Source organism: Aotus nancymaae, unplaced genomic scaffold (genome assembly GCF_030222135.1).
Source record: "Aotus nancymaae isolate 86718 unplaced genomic scaffold, 86718_ANA_hifiasm-v0.15.2.pri h1tg000010l, whole genome shotgun sequence".
Classification (NCBI taxonomy): domain Eukaryota; kingdom Metazoa; phylum Chordata; class Mammalia; order Primates; family Aotidae; genus Aotus; species Aotus nancymaae.
Genome location: NW_026988421.1, coordinates 13,624,663 through 13,646,996, shown reverse-complemented (window position 1 = coordinate 13,646,996; position 22,334 = coordinate 13,624,663). Strand labels below are relative to the sequence as shown.

At 37.1% G+C, this 22,334-nt stretch overlaps 2 protein-coding genes across 2 annotated transcripts in view; one reads left to right on the top strand and one right to left on the bottom strand.

Moving 5' to 3' along the window:
- SLC18A2 (solute carrier family 18 member A2) overlaps positions 1-3,897 on the top strand; it is a 39,125-nt gene extending 35,228 nt beyond the window's left edge. Inside the window, exon 16 of the mRNA XM_012448042.2 lies at positions 1,693-3,897. Within this exon, the coding sequence (XP_012303465.1) occupies positions 1,693-1,797 (105 nt within the window). The 3' untranslated portion in view covers positions 1,798-3,897. The remainder of the gene's footprint in view (positions 1-1,692) is intronic.
- PDZD8 (PDZ domain containing 8) overlaps positions 1,800-22,334 on the bottom strand; it is a 112,394-nt gene continuing 91,859 nt past the window's right edge. Inside the window, exons 4-5 of the mRNA XM_012448041.3 lie at positions 10,742-10,904; positions 1,800-9,638 (exon numbers count right to left, since the gene is read on the bottom strand). Coding sequence (XP_012303464.1) covers positions 7,435-9,638; positions 10,742-10,904 — 2,367 coding nt within the window. The 3' untranslated portion in view covers positions 1,800-7,434. The remainder of the gene's footprint in view (positions 9,639-10,741; positions 10,905-22,334) is intronic.

Below are 22,334 nucleotides of genomic sequence, written 5' to 3'. Positions count from 1 at the left end.
GACATACCTGATAACTCATTTTAGTTGCACATAATGCCCTTGCCGTCCTCTGTGCTCATCCAGCTACCGTGGAGTGCTGCAAGTGGCTCCTGTCTGCTCCATTCTAGCTGTACATCCCTTGGTCAAATTCCTTAACTGCTCTGCGCCTGTTTTCTCACTTCCCACAAAGGGTTATTCAGAAAACAAAAAACAGCTGTTGCTGGAAGGGCTTTATGGAACAACTATCAGAGCCATCCACAAAAAGAAAGCTGCCTCTAAAATGCTTAGCATGGTCTTGGCATGATAATGTCAGCTGTGTTATCAAATATATGCAAATACTTATTTGAGAATCTGGTTTGAAAGCAGAGCAGCATGTTTTTGTGAAAGTTTTTACATTTTTAGTAACAATAAAGGAGGACACGAGAGTTTCATGCTCATCAGATTTTTTTTTAAAATCATGTTTTTAAGCTAGAGGACAGCCAGGATTTGAGGAGAGGTAGTCTGGAAATCACATGTGTGAAAAAATAAAAGCTCTAGCATGTTTTGCCTAAGAAAAAAATCTATGGGCCATGACAATATCTTAAAAGATTGGGGGCCAGGCATGGTCACTTGTACCTGTAATCCCACCACTTTGGGAGGTTGAGGCAGGAAGATCACTTGAGCCTAGGAGTTCGGGCAGCCTGGGCAATATAGTGAGATCTTATCTCTAAATAAATACATACATTAAATAAATAAATAAATAAATTAAATAAATAAATAAATAAAACTCAGCCAGGCTTGGTGGCACACGCCTGTAGTCCCAGCTCCTTGGGAGGCTGAGGTGGGAAGATGGCTTGAGCCCAGGAAGCAGCAGTGAGCTGAGATTGCACTATGGCATGAGTGAGACTGTGTCTCAAAAAAACAACAAAAGATTGTAAAGGTAGCCTGTGAAGATATCAGAACTGTCCGGGTGCAGTGGCTCATGTCTATAGTCCCAGCACTTTGGGAAGCTGAGGAGGGCGGATCACATGAGGTCAGGAATTTGAGACCAGCCTGGCCAACATGGTGAAATTCCGTTTCCACTAGAGATAGATACAAAAAAATTAGCTGGGCGTGGTGGTACACACCTGTAATCTCAGCTACTTGGGAGGCTGAGGTGGGAAGATTGCTTGAACCCAGAAGGCAGAGGTTGGTGCACTCCAGCCTAGGTGACAAAGCAAAACTTGTTTCAAAAAAGAAAAAAAGATAACAGAACCAGATTCATGAATGCAAACAATGGAAATGGGTTGTAGTCTAGACTTAGGTACATTTCTCATGAGAGCTTCTCTCATTAAGGAGTGAGCACATCCTTTCAAGGTGTGTTGTCACAATGATGTCTGTAAACAGAAGTTGGACTGGGTGACCTCCAGGATCACCATACCTCAATTCCAAGATTCTAAGTATAACAAACCTAACCTGCCTGTCCCTTGCTTCATAGAGTATAAGTTCACAGAGTTGACTTATGGCCCCTGACAGGTATAATGAAAATACTGCAGAGACCACTTCGGCTGTTTCCAATTGCCTGGAACTTTTAGAGTGTAGAACTACAGGTCTTTTAGGCCAGGCACCTGGTGATTGCTCCAAATAATAACAGTACATGGCTTTCAAATTAATAATCCTTAAAAACAGTAGGTTAAAACCATCTGATCTTTATGAAACAAGAAGTTGATATATTTGCACTTTGTTCTCTTTTAGGCTATTCTCATGGATCACAACTGTCCTATTAAAACAAAAATGTACACTCAGAATAATATCCAGTCATATCCAATAGGTGATGATGAAGAATCTGAAAGTGACTGAGACCCTCAAAAGTCATCAAAGTATTTAATTGTATAAAACAGTGTTTCCAGTGACACGACTCATCCAGAACTTAGTCAAACCATCCATTTCTGGTGAAAGAGTAAAACCAAAGGTTATTATTTCTTTTCCATGGTTATGATCGATTGCCAACAGCCTTATAAAGAAAAAGAAGCTTTTCTAGGGGTTTGTATAAATAGTGTCGAAACTTTATTTTATGTATTTGATTTTATTAAATACCATACAATATATTTTGATGAAATAGGTATTATGTAAATCTATAAATATTTGAATCCAAACCAAATATAATTTTTTTTAACTTACATTAACAAACACTTGGGCAAAAAACCTTTTTTTTTCTGAATATTGGAAATGAGTGTTTAAAATTAAAGCACATATTATCTCTGAGACTCTTCCAACAAAGAGAAACTAGAACGAAGTCTGAAAAACAGAATCAAGACAGCATGTTTTTATATAGTGACACTGAATGAGTGTTATTTAACTTGTAGTTACTATCAATACATTTATGAGTTAAAGAGCTAGTTATCTCAAGTGTAGAGGACAAGCACTTGTGTCAGTTATCTTTTGGATCCATAAATCTTAGCTGGCGTTAGTTTTTTACGTAATCGCCTACCTAGAAAGGGAGAGTTATAAATTATATGTCTACATGTTATGTGGTTGGCAGCAAACATTAAAGCCAATAAGGGAAAAATAGTAAATGTTCTGAAAGCAGAGAAAAGCAACCAAACGTACTGTTATGAACTGAAAGCTGGGAAAGATGCATACTTGACTAGATGAAAGAAAATTGAGAGTATACGTACCTTATACTGTCAAGGTGGTTTAAACATGATAAGGTTTACCGCCATCTACTTCAAGTTTTAGAAAAAGAAACAAGAGGCTAGTAACAGCTGCTCTGACTTGAATATCTGACTATATCTTTGATCTGTTTGCAGATCATCCAAGTGTTTTCTAGGGATCTATTTATTTTAGGTTGTCTGAAACATTTTTTTAGACTCGTGAAAGTTATTCACATCAATGTGAAGACAAATTTTAAATGAAGATTAGGAATGAAATTATGTCTCTAATCATGTATTAAGAAGTAAAAATAGTATGATCAGGCAGAAAAGAAAAATGAAACATCTAAAAATGTGTTAACTATATTATCTAGTGTGCAGTGTAGTTTTTCTAAGCATGACAACATTGATGTGCCTTTTCAGTATAACAGCAAATACTGTTAGTGAACATAGTCAATTTATGTTGTTTTGTATGAGATATGACTGTGTGTAGTGTGAAATGTCTCTAATAATACTTGCTAATCCTGCAGTTCTATAATCGTAAACAAAAATTAGTTTTGTTAAGATTGTGTTTGTGTTAACTTGGACATCAAGAAGCCAAGAACTTTAGAACAAAGACTCCTCAATCTTGTGGCTTTCTTATTCTCTAGTAAAGTAGCTAACATTTCCTTTGTTTCATTGTGTTTGAGGCAAACAAGCTTCCAACTCACTTATTTGGCATTGGGCAACTTGGCCAAGTCTGCAACTTTGGGAGATGGCTCTGGAGGAACTCTCATATGGCTAAAAAGGCATGCTAGTTTTTTACTTCTACAGGACTAGAGCCTTAAAAAAGAACGTGCTACAAATTGGTTCTCTTTGAGGGTTTTTGGTTCTCCCTGACCCCAATACCGTGTACTTTATTACGATTTTAGTTTCTCCTTTAAGGCTCTGTGTCTTTCTGCAAGAATGCCTGGCAAAGGTATGCCTGCTATTGATCCCTTGGGATAAGATAAAATATAAATAAAAACTTCAGAACTGTCTTGGGAGCAAAAGATATGTTGTACTTGGGGAAAACAATTATAAGTTCTTTTATATGACTAATACTCTTGGTTAGCAAGACTGAAAAGAGGTGTTTTTTAAAATGTACGTACCAAAACAAACTACAGCTCTCTGAACATTTATTTTTTGAACAGAGGTGGTTTTTATATTTGTACCTGGTAATACAGATATAAAAGCCTTAATGAGGTAGCAATGAATATTCAACTGTTTGACTGCTAAGTGCATCTGTCCATGTTTTAGCAAGTTTACTTAATAAATCTTCTGAACCATGTACTGTGCCTATTTGTATTCCTTTATAAACCAAATGTTGTTGGAATAAAAGATAAAGGTATTTTGACTGTGGATATCTATCTAATTAAATACTATTTTACTGTGCTTGTAGGTATCAGGTAAAAGCAACATCAGGTTAGCTTGACCATACTTTTTTTTGACTTTCCACAATTTATTTTAAATTGAGATATGTAACTAGCCACATTCAGTGTGAGGAAAAAAAACAAGTTATCCTTGCATCTATAAACATTGTCCTGATGGTTGTCAATAATGATATCTGATGAAAATAGCTGTAATATCCAGCCATTTGACATAATCCCTGGGGAGTTCCATAAAACCCTTGAAATCAGATACATTTTGAATGGTGTGCACATATGGGTATCTTCCTGGGGTGAAAGTCCACATCTTTTTAATCAGATCTTAAAAGGGGATCTATGGCCCAAAAGGAATTAGGGGAAACCTTTCTTTTTTTTTTTCCCCGTAAGAAAGAAAAGCTGTTACCTCAATTTAGAAATTAGGACAATATTTTTTAAAGTATGTATTTAAAATTTATTCACTTTTAGGGAACTTAAGATTTTATTAGCTATTAAGAGCCAAATATTTCCAAATTGCTTTCCAAAAATTCAGCTATACATTTAGAACACGATAGTACCCCTTCAAAATTTTTAGGTTGTATTTTCTCCTCCCAGCATCACAAAATAGCCACATATTTCAAGTAGTTCTGATGTTGAATATAAGGCTTAATATGAAGAAATATAGCCTATTACGATGCTAATAATGGTATAATGTCGGTCAGTTTGTCTAACCCATTCCTTCAGCTAATACCAATGTAGAAAACCTATTTTAACGTCTAATTACTAATACATAGCCAAAGAAAATCCATAAACTTAATCATCCATAAGGAAACAATAGTTAAAAAAAATGTTTTGGGGCAGTCTGCAAAATAGCAATTTTGTTTGGCAAAAGTGGACTTTGTTATGCTTTTCTGTATGGCCAAATTATACCAGAAGATAATTCCATAGAGATGCAGCAATCACCTTTTTTTAGATGTCATCAAATGAGGATATTCTTGTTTTCTGTGATAGTCTTATCTTTATTATTAGTTTTTAGCTATTGATACATAGCATGGCAGCAAGATTACATCAGTAATGTAATATACAGCTTTTTTTCATTGAAGCTTTTTACCTTACTATAGGCTATTCAGAGCGTTCCCCTGCTTGCCCTAAAGTACAACTATGATGTCTCTACTGCCTCTCCCAGTGAAATATAAAAATATTGCACTACATTATAGGTATAGTTTACAAATATCATTAGCAGCATTACTGAGCTTTCTATAAATGTGGTCTGCGGAGTTACATACTTTTAAAACATGAGTAGATTCTTATGAAACCAGTTTTGCATTACTTCAACAGCTTTTTCAAATGCATCAGTTTCAGCAACATGCTTGAGTATCATTAAAACTTCCATGGTTTAATCAATAAACACCAGCTACTTATAAGTACTCCACCTTCCAGATTATCAATGGTAAGTTATTTTTATAAAATGAAATGTGGTTACATACTGAGCAGATTGCTTCAAGTGTTAGTTATGGAACAATATTTTAGCTTTCAGGGAATTTGGTATGTAAAGTCTTCTATAGCAGTATTCTTTTAAAATAAGAGATCACACTTTAATAAAGTACACTGGGATACGTTTTTGTTATAAATGTGGCCAAGAAAGGTATTTAATGCCTGAAATTTTTACTTAATAAAGTAACAAAAGGTATGAGACTTGGCTATTGATTTTTAAAGTGGAATAACTTTTCTCCCCTCAAAAATGTCTTTCTCACTCTTACAAATAATGCCTTTTACTCGTATAGCTTTTTACTGTCCAAAGCACTTTTGCAGTTATGCTATTTTCCTCACAACAATCCTGTGAAATAGGTAAAGTATTAATATTCCCATTTTAGAGATGGGTAAACTGTGGGATGGAGCCCTTTTGTAACTGCCTATGCTTGCACAGTTCATTAATGGAAGGGCTTGAACTTAAACTCTTTTATGGAGTCCTGGACTCCAGACCTGGGCCACAGTCTGTAATATTATACTATGCTTTTCCCTGCTAGCAATAAAAGCTGCTCCATCTAGTTTTAAATTCGTGTCAGTTTCACTATATAGCAATCATCATAGCAGTTACTGACACAAGGGAAAAACATATACTTGTCTATTTTATAGGTATACAACAGACTGAAACTATTAAGGTACCCCAAGAGCAGTCAAGCTTACTTGTTTTCCCTCAGTCAGGGTTACTGGGATCCGTAAAATGGATCCAGTGTGAGTAGATCTTCATTTTCAGAGAACTGGTCCCAATTCCTATGTACGTATACTGTCTATTTTTGTGTTTCTTTTCTTAATGGAGATAGTCTGAACTACAGAAGTATTCAAAATGATTACCATTCCTTTATGCCTGTAAGATGCCAGATAAAGCAATAAATACATTTTGCATGATTCCTCTCCTTCACAGAATACTCCTACATGAAAATGTTTCTAAAACAAAACCAGCCAAAACTAGTTATCAACACAGTAATTTTAAAGAGTCCTCCAAAACTTTACCCTTTCACATGCTTTATTTCCTATGGGAGAACTGATGAAAAATAATCATAAATGTTTAAACTTTTAATCATAAATTTTAAATTTCTATTTAAAAGGAAAGCATCAATATTTTAAAAGGTATTTCAAAATGCTACGTTACTGTTTTTCAGTAAGTCTTGTTATCCTCTCTACAAAATTCTTGACTAACTGAATTCTACATTTATTTCCTATTATGTTGTCTTTCAATGTAAGCTCTTCAAATTAATCACCATATTTTTACCATACTTCAGCTGCACAAAAGCTTTAGAAAAAAATTTCATAGAATTATTGAAAGCAAGCAATATATGTAAAAAAAAATTTCTTTTTTCACTTAATCAGCACAACAGACTAAAGCAGCAGCATCTGCTTTCATGATACATTTGGCAAAAACAAAAAAGTAGCCCCAAACCTTCAAAATAATAAAAATCTCAAGCAAGTAGAGACGATAAACTTCATAACACAAAAGAAAGCTTCAAAACCTGTTCCCTCAATGATTGCTATTGTCAGTTTGGGCATGCAGCAAATTTGTTATAACCATGATGGAAATGAAAATATTTCAAGAATCTAGACAGTAGGTATGCTATTTAACACTAATTCAAAAACCAAGAGGAAGGAAAATAATACAAGAGGACACCATACATACATAAACATGAAAAGTTAGCTTACATAATTAGAAAAGTTAAAAATAAATTAGTAAAAATAAATTCCCAGTATAAACCCAAAAAGCATAGCTATAAATGCAATCCAAAACAACCATTTCGTAAGCTGGTCATGTTTTTACTGGAAAACCACCTTTTCCTTTTTGTTCTTACACAAGCAAGTAACTGGAGAAGCAGGCCAAAGTGCATAAGAGGATTTAAACATGGTTGTATCTGTGGTACTTTAGATGCAACTTTACCCCATTCATTTGAAAGTTTAAATAGACCTGTCTGTTACACAGACTCGGATGGGCCAAATAAGTCATCTGATATGCTGCTGAATGGCTGAGAGTCTATTAGTTGGCTTATTTCATTATCAAGGTCTTCTTCTGTATCATCTGTGTACTTGCTTATTTTTTTGGAGTGCTGGTCTAAAGACAGACTTTCTAAAGTTTCTATATCTTCAATGCCTGCTCTGTAGTGGATCATAAGAAGGGTTAGAGCTTGTAGCCTTTCACCTGATTTAGCTAAGGCAGCAGAAAGAAGTGATTTTTTCCTTGTATCAGTTGTCTCTTTTTCTTCTCTAACAAGGGAGTTATTGTGTTCCAACTCCTGATCAATTTCATTCTGTAGCTTATCCAACATGAACTCTAGTTTCTGGATCCTTTCCTCCGTAGGCAAGCCCCTGTACAGATCACGACCAATTTCCTTAACTGCAATGAATACACTGTCATCCAGACCACCCTCTTTTCTCACTAACTTTATTCTTGTGTTGTTTCCCCGTTTAGAAGGACTGTTTGGACCACAGACCTCTGTGTCACTGCCTTCGTTGTCTGATGTATTGGGTGTGTGTTTTGGTGAAGGTTCCACGAGATCAGTTCCTGGTTCAGAAAGGCGAGTTTTAGAGACTTGACGCAAATTTAATAAACGAGAACTAGTATTGATAATATGCCTTGTCAAACCTGTTGTCTTATTGACTGACTTGCTAGCTTCGGTATCAACACGAGGAGGGAGGCCTAAGAGGGTTTCCTGGCCTTCCAGCCTGAGGTTTTTCAGGGTCCTGTCTATTCGCCTATCAGTTGCTCCACAAACAGAAGTCTCAGCTAGACACTTTTCTTGACATTTTTTATGGCAAACATAAGCACAAAACATACACTGGGAAGCTGCTTTAGTCCAAACTTTTTTCTTACAGTAGTCACACCATGTTGGGTTCTGGAACTGAGTATCCTGGAAACTGTGTTTGTTTTCTGTTAAACCCATCTGTCCAACAAATTGTTCTTCTTTAGGGAGAGCAGAAACTTCTTCAACCAAATGGGGTTCTTTCTCTTTCTCTATGTTAGTAACTACATGGTGGTCTGATTCTCCTTCTTTCAAATATTTGAAGTGAATAGTAATGTCACCATAGCAAAATTTGTCATTGAATCCCTTTTGCATACTCAGATTGCGCAGTGCAGTTCTAGTGACTATAGCCTTAGGTGAAGGGGCTTCCAGTCTGAATTTGGAAAGGTATTCCATGTTTGATGTAGCTAGGCATCCTAAAGCCACATCTTCAAGTTTTAAACTAACATGTCCCAAACAGATGAGACCTCCCAATTTAAAAGGATCCCTGCACCACAATGCAATGTTTAAGTACCTGTGGCAGGCTTCTATGTCAAACAAACAAGATGCTCTGGTTCTTGTCCATTTTCCCAGCTTATTACGATAAAGAATTTCTGATGATTCCCATGTTTGATGGTCGTCCGAACTATCCTTAGTAGGGCAGGAAGTTTCTGAAGTGACATCTTTGGCCACTTCTTGCTTTGCTAAAAACTGCTTAGATGCAGCTGTATCATCTATGGGATCCACATTTTTTGCTTGCTTTTCAGCAGATTTATCTACAGGAGGAGGAGGCGGCACCTTCTCTGGCTTTTCAACAAGAACATCTGGTTCTGCCTGATTTGGAGCATCAGCGGAAGGCAAAGGAACTTTCACTTGTGGTCGTGGTGGCACAGGTGGTTTGAAAGTGGATCCTTGGGTGGGTTTTGACACTTGAGCTGGGTCTGTAATCTCAGAAGTTTTTAAGGGTGGAGGTTTATTTCCATCTTTGGGTTGAATTTTTGGTGGTAGTGGGTGACTTCCTATAGCTAATTTACGGTTTAAAACTGGTGATATAGCTCCAAGGGGTTTAATAGAAAGCGTTGTTGGAGTACGTTTGGGACTATGACTTAATGATTGTGCCTCATCTTTGAACTCATTTTGTGCTCTGACATCACTTGCCAAGTCTTCAAATTCAGAATCCAGCTCTCTACTTTCAGCATCTACTGTCAACCCGGCAGCTTCCTCTTCATAACCTGGTTGGCATGAGCTTGACAAAAAGTTTTCTTCCAATTGGCCAAAGTTATCTTGCAGCACTGCACCTTGATTACTCTGGCCAACAGGCCTTTCATAGTACACCAGGACTCGGTCACCAGCCTGCTTGATAAGCTTCAACACTTGCAGTGTCGACGTGATTTTCACACCTAGTTTAAGATTTTTAAAAGGGAAAACGTAAATTATTGAAAAATATGTATAATGAAAAATGCATATGCATAAATATGCATAAATGAAAAATGAGTCCATCTAATGACCTACAGTAGACAAAAACTTCAACTCAATCTAAATTCATTTTCTATGACTCAAAATCTGCTGTCTCATCTATTCCCCAATCATCAAGTGTTTTGTGGAGATTGCCATTGTACCTCTCTCGTCATTCAAGTCTGGATTTTTCTTTTGGAATATTTCAAACATATTCAAAAGTTGAGGAAACAGTAAAATGAATTCTATTTTGAGCTTCAAATATAACATTTTGCCAATTTTATTTCAACCATGACCAATTCCAATATTTTAAAAACCATTATATATTCATATAAATGAATCAAAGCTACAGAAAAATGTTTTGAAAAATATCTGTTGACGTGGGCAAAATTTATAACTTGCTAAAAGAAATAAAGACTATTATAAAAATGCATAGTTTAAAAAGTTTTGTTTCCTAAACAAAAATTGGGAAGGGCATATATTTATGTACAGGGAAGAAAAACAACAATAGGAAAAGAGACATACAAAAGCTTTTCTGTTATGTTCCAAGGTGTTTTTAAAAAAACAAAAACAAAAAACAATAAATGTATATTGTATCTGCCCCTCATGTTAGTTCCTCAACTGCTCATTATCTAGTCCTAAGTGATGGTGGCAGTAGTGCTAATACTACCAATTTTAGGTTCAGAGTAGCAACAGTGGTAGTCATACAGAAAGGTAACCTAACTGTTCACTTGCCCTTACTTTCACATTCAAGAAAAAATAGAGTAGTAGAAGGTGGGGAGGGAAGGATTAGAGTGGTTATATAAAAGTGGTCTAAACATAAAGTATTTTAAAGATTTATGCATTAGAGCTAAAATGGCATATACATTTTAAATGTATTTTGAAGGCCTCCTTCAAGTTTTTATTTATAATAAAGTTTATTACTTTCTATTATAAAAGTAACATGTGCATATTGTAGAAATAAGGAAAAAGGAAGGGAGGAAAAACCTGACACCTACTTTGTAGTTTATCTGTAAAGGTAAAGTATAATGCATATTAGCATAATTACCTCCAATGGCGATAAGTCGATCTCCCCGCTGAAGATCTGCAATTGCAGCAGGTGAGTTTGGTGCCACAGTTTCAATGATGACGTGCCCAGCATACCCATCAGTTGACTGGACAAGACGAAGTGTAAGTCCAACACTTTGTAAATTCCCTTTTATTAATTCAACCTTTGATGAAGGGAAATAAAAAGAAAACAGATTCAATGGATTCCTAGTAATAGAGGAAGAAAACAGTAACAGACTGTTATGTCCAGAGAGCACCATAATTGATGCTGACTTTTGTATCATGGTGACTATTATTAAAGATAAATAAAGGAATGAGAAAATCTTTATTGTAACAATACAAATTACCCTTAGACTACACATTTAAATCATCAAAAAAATTACACACTTCATCTTCAATGTGTTTTATTATTACTCCTTGCTCCATGCTCACTGTAGAAAATTGGGAAATAAACAGAAAGGCAAAATCAAAAGAAAACCATTCCTAATTATACAACCTAGAACTATTCTTAGTATTATATATTTTCTGATATATATTTAACACAAAATTGAGACTTGTCTCAATAAAACTGACACATAGTGAATACAATTATAATTGTGAATATAATTCTGAATCTTGCTTTTTTCAAATATAATGCAAATGATCTATGTCATTATATGTGCTTTGCAAACTTCATTTTGTATGGTGTATCCTTTTATTTTTTTTCGAGACAGGATCTCACTCTGTCACCCAGGCTGGAATGCAGTGGCACAATCTTGGCTCACTGCAACCTCCACCTCCTAGATCAAGGGATTCTCTCACCTCAACCTCCCAAGCAGCTGGACTACAGGCAGGCACCACCATGCCCAGCATATTTTTGTATATTTTTGGTGTAGAGATGGGTTTCGCCATTGTTGTCCAGGCTGGTCTCAAACTCCTGGGCTCAAGCTATCTGCGTACCTCAACTTCCAAAGTGCTAGGATTACAGGAGTGAGCCACCACACCCAGCTGGTGTGTTCTTAAAGTTTCTTTTTTGGGAAGAGGCAAAGGAAAAGAGTTCACATTTATACTTTATTAAGAGTTATCATGCGCTGGGCATGGTGGTGGATGCCTGTAATCCCAGCTACTCAGGAGGGCTGAGGTGGGAGGACCAGAAATTCAAGACCAATCTGGGCAACACAGTGAGATCCCATCTTGATTTTTAAAAAAAGTTACATTGTTAATGAGATGCCCTGTTCTAATCTATCAAGATGATTTTGTTTTCTAAATAAACCTGCCATCCAATTTTCAGGAATGTGGATACCAGATTAACATCATCTGTGAACTAACAACAACACCATCATGCTATTTGTCCTCATTCAAACCACTGATTTAAAAAAAAAAGAAAGGCAGAGTACTACATACCAGCTAATGACAAGAATTCATTAGTGTTTATTGCGCTCAATTACAAATCAGTCTAATTGTATTATTCTCCAGTCCACATTTCTTAAGTCCCATTCTTCAAGGATATTTCATGAGGGACTCTGCCAAATACCCTAATATCCAAATATATCACTGGCTGCACTGCTTTTAACATATAATCCAACTTGGACAGAAATTCAATTTTCCTACCTAATGATATTGGCTGGTAAAAGAACCCTCACTGGAAGTTGTTCTTTAATTTGGGTGTTAACAGGTTTTATAAAATTGTTATTTTAAGGAAAATCTTAATCATACTGTGCTCAAGAAATGGGATATGTGGTCAAGTTCTGAAATACCTAAAGGTTTACAAAACACAAAGCCCCTCCAAAACACATAATATGTGTTTAAATCTCCCCAAACGTGTTCAATTCCTGCCTTATGATACAGCAATTAATCACCTTACAATGTAAAGTGCTGTACACAATTAAGGCTTTTAACAAAACCCTTAAGAACATATTCTCTCAAGGTGGAGGTTAGAGTAAGCCATGATTGCATCACTGTACTCCAGCCTGGGCAACAGAGCTAGACCTTGCCTCAAAAACAAACAAATAAACAAAACCACCACCACCACCAAAACCCAAAAAGACTGAGACTTTGAATACCCCTTTATCAATTATATACATTAAATTCATAATTATAAGCCTTCCTTCCCAATACACAAAAACCCCCTCCCTGCTGGGAGCTAGATTGCTTCATCAGTGAATTCTTAAAGAAAAAATAAAACAAGGCAAACATAAAACAAGAAAACAGAAGTACAGACTAATCTATACTTTCTAATACAAGTACAGACTAATCTATAACCCTCTAATGTTCAAAAATAGATGCAAAATTTAACAACATTTTAGGAAATTCAACCCAGCAATGTATTAAAAAATATAATAATCATAACCAAGTGAAAATGATTTGAGGAATTCAAGGTTGGTTTACCAGTCAGGAATCAACCAATGTAATTTACCGTATTAACAAAACAATGGAGAAAGCCATATTTCCATAGCTGCAAAAAAATTAACAAAATGCAACATTCATTAATGATAAAAGCCCCCAGCAAACTAAAAGTATAAGAGAACTTCCTAAACCTGATTAGACATCTACAAAAATCTACAAATAACACAAAATTCAAAGATTAAAGATTTTGTTTTGTAACTCAGATCAGTAACAAAGCAAGGATTTCTGCTCTTACCACTTCAACACTGTACTGGAAGTTAAAATCAGTAATAAAAAAAAAAAGGCAAAGTGTAAAGATTGCAAGGGAAGAAAAAACACTTTCTTTATTTGTAGATATTATGATCCCATACATAGAAAACTCCAAGAAATCTACAAAACAACTATAGCTATTAAGTGAAACTAAGTCACAAACTACAAGGTCAATATTCAAAAGTCAAATGAGTGTCCATATATCAGAAAATTACTACAATTAGGATTATAAATTATACAGAATTATAAATAATTTAAAAAATTTTTAAAAATCCCAAATCTATTAAAATAGTATTAAAAATATTTTAGATTAAGTTTAATGAAAGCTGTGTAAGACCTATATACTGCAAATTATACTGCATTATCATGAGAATTTTAAGGGAAATTAAAGGAGACAAATATATGGAGAAGACACCATGGTTCATGCATAAGAAGACCATTATTGTTAAGATGACAATTCTCCCTAAATTTATGTACAGACTCAACACAATCCCAGTCGAAATCCTTGCAGGCGTTTGGAGAAGAAAAAGATCAAGAACAGCCAAAACACTCCTTAAATATAACAAGGCTGAAGGTCTTACACTACCTGATTTCAAGGCTTGCTATATGCTAGATAAATCAAGACAGCATGGTATTGGTCTAATGACAGACAGATGGATTAATGGAACAAGATAGTCCACAAATAGACCAACACTTAGATGGTCAATTTATTTTTGACAAAGGTGCTAGATTAAGTAATAGGAAAAAGGTATTCTGAGACAAGTAGATGTCTGATTAGGAAAATGAACTTCAACTCACACAGTACGTAAAAATGTATGAGAAAAGGAAAATGGACCTAAACTTAAGGACTAAAACTATTAAATTTATAGAAGAAAATACAGAAGAAAATCTTTATAACATTGAGTTGGGCAAAGATTTCTTAAACGGGACCCAAACAGTACAAACCTATATATTAAAAAAGTTATAAAATGGATTTCACATAATTAAAGACTTTTGCTCTTTCAAAAGACAGTTAAGAAAGTGCAAAGGTGAGACGGATTCAAGATGGCCGATTAGGAACAGCTCAGGATTGCAGCTCCCAGCGAAAGCGCGGAGGGTGAGTGAACGCCGCATTTCCAGATGGATTTTTATTGCCCACAGACCAGGAGATTCCCAGGAGGAGAAGCCCCATGGGTCACTGGCATGGCTGTTTTGGCTGGCATGGCTGTTTCGGCTAGCGCCCTGGTGCGGCGGTTCTCTGTACAAAATACACGCATCCGGGCACCATTTTAGCTGGCGATTGGAGCTTGGGGAAGACAGAGTCGCCCAATAGAAAAGGGGACTGAAACAGGGAGCCAGGCCAGGAGATTCCCGGGCAAAAAAGTGCCACGAATCTCAGTGCCGCTGTTTCAGCCGGCACAGTGGGTCGCCGTACAGGAAATCACACAGATCCTGGCGCCTTTTCAACAGGTGACTGGAACACACCTGGGAGACAAAAAAAAAGGCTCTCAGGCAGGGAGTCAGGTGATCAGGCTCGGCTAGTCCCACCCCCACAAAAAAACAGCAATCTGAAACACTCTGGATTGAGAGTTTCACAGCAAGCACAGCTGAACCCGGGATGGTCCAGCTCTGTGGGGGAGGGGCATCCACCATTACTGAGGCACTCCACCACTACGGAGGTAGTCGGCCATTGCTGAGGCAGCTCGCCATTAGAGAGAGAGTCTGCCAATACAGAGATGGGCCGCCAAGGCAGTTCTAACTATACCCATATAAACAGGACTGCAGGGAAGTTCACACGGCAGCTGGGCGGAGCCCACAGCAGCTCAGCAAAGCCTCTGCAGGCAGACAGTGACTAGCCTGCCTCCTTGCTGGGCAGGGAAGCCCTGAAAAAGGCAGCAGCACAACAGAAACTCATAAATAAAGCCGTAACTCCCCGGGACAGAGCACCTGGGAAAAAAAAAAGGGGGGTTTATGAGTTCTGCTGCAGCAGACTTAAATGTACCTGCCCAGCAATTCTGAATAAACAATGGAGCTCACAGCTCAGCACTTGAGCTCCTATAAAGGACAGACTGTCTCCTCAAGCAGCTCCCTGATCCCTGTATATACAAAGAGTCACCTCATAAAGGAGAGCTCAGACTGACATCAGGCAGGTATCCTTCAGGGACAAAGATAGCAGAAGAAATTGGCAGCAACCCTTACTGTTCTGCAGCTGCTGCAGGTGATCCCCAGGCAAGCAGGGCCTGGAGTGGACCTCAGCAGTCCTACAGCAGAGGGGCCTGACTGGTAGAAGGAAAAGTAAGAAAGAGAAAGAAATAACTTCATCGTCAACAAACTGGACGTCCATTCAGAGACCCAATCTGAAAGTCAACGACTACAAAGACAACAGGTGGATAAATACACAAAGATAGGAAGAAACCAGAGCAAAAAGGATGAAAACACCTGAAATCAGAACACCTCTCCTCCTACAAGGGATCACAACTCCTCACCAGCAAGGGAACAAGGCTAGATGGAGAATGAGTGTGATGAATTGACAGAATCAGGCTTCAGAAGGTGGGTAATAAGAAACTTCTGTGAGCTAAAAGAACATGTTCTAACCCAATGCAAAGAAACTAAGAACCTTAGTTCTTAGTAGAACTAATCCAGACGAAATGCTAACAAGAATAAACAACTTAGAGAGGAATATAAGTGAATTGATGGAGCTGAAAAACACAACACGAGAACTTCGCAAAGCATACACAAGTTTCAACAGCTGATTTGACCAAGCAGAAGAAAGGATATCAGAGGGCGAAGATCAACTCAATGAAATAAAATGAGAAGGCAAGATTAGAGAAAAAAGGGTAAAAAGGAACAAACAAAGTATCCAAGAAATATGGGACTATGTGAAAAGACCTAATCTATGTTTGATAGGTGTACCTGAATGTGACAGAGATTCAATCCAAGCTGGAAAATACTCTTCAGGATATTATCCAGGAAAACTTCCCCAACCTAGTAAGGCAGGCCAATATTCAAGTCCAGGAAATACAGAGAACACCACAAAGATATTCCTCAAGAAGAGCAACCCCAAGGCACATAATCATCAGATTCATCAGGATTGAAATGAAGGAGAAAATGCTAAGGGCAGCCAGAGAGAAAGGTCGGGTTACACACAAAGGGAAGCCCATCAGACTCACAGCAGATCTCTCAGCAGAAACCCTACAAGCCAGAAGAGAGTGGGGGCCAATATTCAACATCCTTAAAGAAAAGAACTTTCAACCCAGAATTTCATATCCAGCCAAACTAAGCTTCATAAGTGAAGGAAAAATAAAATCCTTTACAAACAAGCAAGTACTCAGAGATTTCATCAACACCAGGCCTGCTTTACAAGAGCTCCTGAAAGAGGCACTAAACATAGAAAGAAACAACCAGTACCAGCCACTCCAAAAACATACCAAATGGTAAAGAGCATCAACACAATGAAGAAACTGCAACAACTAACGGGCAAAACAGCCAGCTAGCATCAAAATGGCAGGATCAAATTCACACATAACAATATTAACCCATAATGTAAATGGGCTAAATGCCCCAATCCAACGACACAGACTGACAAACTGGATAAAAAGCCAAAACCCATCAGTGTGCTGTAGCCAGGAAACCCATCTCGCATGCAAGGATACACAAAGGCTAAAAATAAAGGGATGGAGGAAGATTTACCAGGCCAATGGAGAGCAAAAAAAAAAAAAAAAAAAAGCAGGAGTTGCAATTCTCATTTCAGATAAAATAGACTTTAAACCAACAAAGATCAAAAGAGACAAAGAAGGACATTACATAATGGTAAAAGGATCAATGCAACAAGAAGAGCTAATGATCCTAAATATATACGCACCCACTACAGGAGCACCCAGATACATAAAGCAAGTTCTTAATGACTTACAAAGAGACTTAGACTCCCACACAATAATTGTGGGAGACTTTAACACCCCACTGTCAATATTAGACAGATCAACGAGACAGAAAATTAACAAGGATATCCAGGACTTGAACTCAGACCTGGACCAAGCAAACCTAATAGACATTTACAGAACTCTCCACCCCAAATCCACAGACTATACAATCTTCTCAGCACCACATCACACCTACTCTAAAATTGACCACATAATTCGAAGTAAATCACTCTTCAGCAAATGCAAAAGAATGGAAATCATAACAGTCTCTCAGACCACAGTGCAATCAAGTTAGAACTCAGAATTGAGAAACTAACTCAGAATCGCACAGCGTCATGGAAACTGAGCAACTGGCTCTTGAATGTTGACTGGATAAACAATGAAATGAAGGCAGAAATAAAGATGTTCTTTGAAACCAACGAGAACGAAGACACAACATACTAGAATCTCTGGGACAAATTTAAAGCAGCGTCTAGAGGAAAATGTATAGCAATAAAAGCCCACATGAGAAACAAGGAAAGATCTAAAATCGACATCCTATCATCAAAATTGAAAGAGCTAGAGGAGCAAGACCAAAAAAACTCAAAACCTAGCAGAAGACAAGAAATAACTAAGATCACAGCAGAACTGAAGGAGATAGAGACACGAAAAACCCTACAAAAAAATCAATAAATCCAGGAGCTGGTTTTTTGAAAAGATCAACAAAATAGACCACTAGCCAGATTAATAAAAAAGAAAAGAGAGAATAATCAAATAGATGCAATAAAAAATGATAAAGGGGATATCACCACAGATTCCACAGAAATACAAACCATCATCAGAGATTATTACAAACATCTCTATGCACATATACTAGTAAACCTGGAAGAAATGGATAAATTCCCAGACACTTGCATCCTCCCAAGCCTAAACCAGAAAAAGCCAAAACCCTGAATAGACCAATAACAAGGTCTGAAGTTGAGGCAGCAATTAAGAGCCTACCACCCAAAAAAAGCCCAGGTCCAGACAGGTTCACAGTCGAATTCTACCAGACATACAAAGAGGAGCTGGTACCATTCCTTCTGAAACTATTCCAAACAATCCAAAAAGAGGGAATCCTTCCCACATCATTTTATGAGACCAACAGCATCCTGATACCAAAACCCGGCAGAGACTCAACAAGAAAAGCAAACTTCAGGCCAATATCCATGATGAACATAGATGCAAAAATCTTCAATAAAATACTGGCAAACTGATTGCAATAGCACATCAAAAAGCTTATCCACCATGATCTAGTAGGCTTCGTCCTGGGGATGCAAGGCTGGTTCTACATATGCAAGTCTATAAACGTAATTCACCACATAAACAGAAGCAAAGACAAAAACCATATGATTATCTCAATAGATGCAGAGAAGGCCTTTGACAAAATTCAACAGTCCTTTATGCTAAAAACCCTCAATAAACTAGGTATTCATGGAACGTATCTCAAAATAATAAAAGCTATTTACGACAGACCAACAGCCAATATCATACTGAATGGGCAAAAACTGGAAGCATTCCCTTTGAAATCTGGCACTAGACAAGGATGCCCTCTCTCACCACTCCTATTCAATATAGTATCGGAAGTTCTAGCCAGAGCAATCAGGCAAGAAAAAGAAATAAAGGGTATTCAAATAGGAAAGGAGGAAGTCAAATTGTCTCTATTTGCAGATGACATGATTGTGTATCTAGAAGACCCCATCGTCTCAGCCCAAAATCTCCTGAAACTGATAAGCAACTTCAGCAAAGTCTCAGGATACAAAATCAATGTGCAAAAATCACAAGCATTTTTATACACCAATAACAGACTTAAAGAGAGCCACATCAAGAACAAACTGCCATTCACAATTGCTACAAAGAGAATAAAATACTTGGGAATACAACTAATAAAGGATGTAAAGGACCTCTTCAAGGAGAACTACAAACCACTGTTCAATGAAATAAGAGAAGACACAAACAGGTGGAGAAACATTCCATGTTCATGGTTAAGAAGAATCACTATCGTGAAAATGGAAATACTGCCCAAAGTAATTCACAGATTCTATGCTATCCCCATCAAGCTACCAATGACCTTCTCCACAGAACTGGAAAAAACTACCTTAAACTTCATATGGAACCAAGAGAGCCCACATAGCCAAATCTAAGCAAAAAAAAAAAAAAAAAAAAAAACCACAAAGCAGGAGGCATCACACTACCAGACTTCAAACTATATTACAAGGCTACAGTAATCAAAACAGCATGGTACTGGTACCAAAACAGAGATATAGACCAATGGAACAAAACACAGGCCTCGGAGGCAACACCACACATCTACAACAATCCGATCTTTGACAAATGTGACAAAAACAAGCAATGGGAAAGGAGTTCCTGTTTAATAAATGATGTTGGGAAAACTGGCTAGCCATGTGCAGAAAGCAGAAACTGGACCCCTTCCTGATACCTTACACTAAAATTAACTCCAGATGGATTAAAGACTTAAACATAAGACCTAACACCATAAAAACTCTAGAAGAAAACCTAGGCAAAACCATTCAGGACATAGGTGTAGGCAAGGACTTCATGACCAAAACACCAAAAGCATTGGCAACAAAAGCCAAAATAGACAAATAGGACCTAATCAAACTCCACAGCTTCTGCACAGTCATCAGAGTGAATTGGCAACTAACAGAATGGGAAAAAATTTTTGCAATCTACCCATCTGACAAAGGGCTGATATCCAGAATCTACAAAGAACGAAAACAGATTTACAAGAAAAAAACAAACAAACCCATTCAAAAGTGGGCAAAGGATATGAACAGACACTTTACAAAAGAAGATATACAAGAGGCCAACAAAGATGAAAAAATGCTCATCATCATTGGTCATTAGAGAAATGCAAATCAAAACTACATTGAGATACCACCTTACGCCAGTTAGAATGGCTATCATTAAAAAATCTGGAGACAACAGATGCTGGAGAGGATGTGGAGAAATAGGAACACTTTTACACTGTTGGTGGGAGTGTAAATTAGTTCAACCATTGTGGAATACAGTGTGGCGATTCCTCAAGGACACATACATAGAAATTCCATTTGACCCAGCAATCCTATTACTGGGTATTTATCCAAAGGATTATAAATCATTCTACTGTATGGACACACGCACACGAATGTTCATTGCAGCACTGTTTACAACAGCAAAGACCTGGAACCAACCCAAATGCCCATCGATGATAGACTGGACAGGGAAAATGTGGCACATATACACCATGGAATACTATGCAGCCATCAAAAATGATGAGTTTGTGTCCTTTGTAGGGACATGGATGAACCTGGAAACCATCATTCTCAGCAAACTGACACAAGAACAGAAAATCAAACACCGCATGTTCTCACTCATAGGTGGGTGTGGAACAATGAGAACACATGGACACAGGGAGGAGAGCATCACACACTGGGGTCTGCAGGGGGGAAATAGGGGAGGGACAGCAGGGGGTGGGGAATTGGGGAGAGATAGCATGGGGAGAAATGCCAGATATAGGTGATGGGGAGGAAGGCAGCACATCACACTGCTATGTGTGTACCTATGCAACAATCTTGCATGTTCTTCACATGTACCCCAAAACCTGAAATGCAATTAAAAAAAAAAAGAAAATGCAAAGGTAAGCCACAGATTAGGAGAAAATATTTGAAAAACATTCCACTCAGAAAAGACTTGATACATGAATATGTAACTCTTACAATTAATTAAGAAAAAGACCAATAAAAAGTGGACAAAAGATTTGTATAGATACTTCACGAAAGAAGATATGCAAATGGCCAACAAGGATATTAAATATGTTCAATTAGTCATTAGGAAAATACAAATTCAAACCATGAGATACTACATACCTACTTGAATGGCTAAATTAAAGGTGGACAATACCAAGTGTTGCTGAGGATGTAAAGCAAATGAAACTCTCATATATTGCTGGTCAGAATCTAAAATGGTACAGCTACTTTCGAAAGCAGTTTGGCAGTTTTCAAGTTAAATATATACTCAGTATATGACCCAGCAATCCTACTTTTAGATATTTACCAAAGAGAAATGAAAACATGTCCACACACAGCCTTGCATGCCAACATTCACAGAGCATTATTCGTAAGAGCCAAGAACTGGTCAATTGATGAACTGAATTGAATAATCAAACTGTTGCATATCCATATAAAGATTACTACTCAAAAATTTACAACTCAGCAGCAAAAGAAATATTAATACACACAACAACATGGATAAATCTCAACAACATGCTAAGTGAAAAGAGTCAAACACAAAAGACGAGGTTTCAATTTGTATGAAATTCTAGGAAAGGCAAAATTATAGTGACAGAGGGCAGATTAGTACTTGCCTAGAACCAGGGGTTGAGGGGTAGAGATTCAGAGCAGGTACCACAAATAGCAGATGGTCTCTGACTTATGATGGTTAGACTTAGGATTTTCTGACTTTACAATGTGGGAAAAGCAACAAAGTTTCAGTGTGCTCCTCAATTCATAATAGGGGATACATCCGGATAAGCCCTTAAGTTGAAAATATTGTTAAGTAAAAAACATACTACTTTCCATTTACAACAATGGGTTTATCTGGATGTAACCCCAATGTAGGTTGAGGAACATCTGTAATAGATGAGGTGATAAAATTATTCTCTCTCTTGATTGGGGTAGAGGTTACATAAACTGTGTACAATTACCAACATTCACCACACCGTACGCTTAGTGAATTTTATTTAAATTATACCTCAATAAAGCTATTAAAAGTAAAGCAAAATAAAATCTTAAATATGCCAATTTTTGTCCTAAGATGCTTAAATATACAGATCACTAATTCAGATAACCTTTAGATTTCCAAATAAAGACAACTTAATATGAATTTAGATGATCCTTAAGTTAATCAGGAAGCAGAACAATATTTACATGGTTTTTTTCATTCAACTTAATCAAATGCATACTGACTGAACTACACATAGCTGGAATTACTAGACTGTAGATACAGAATGAAACCACATATAAGAAGCAAGAACAGTCTGTC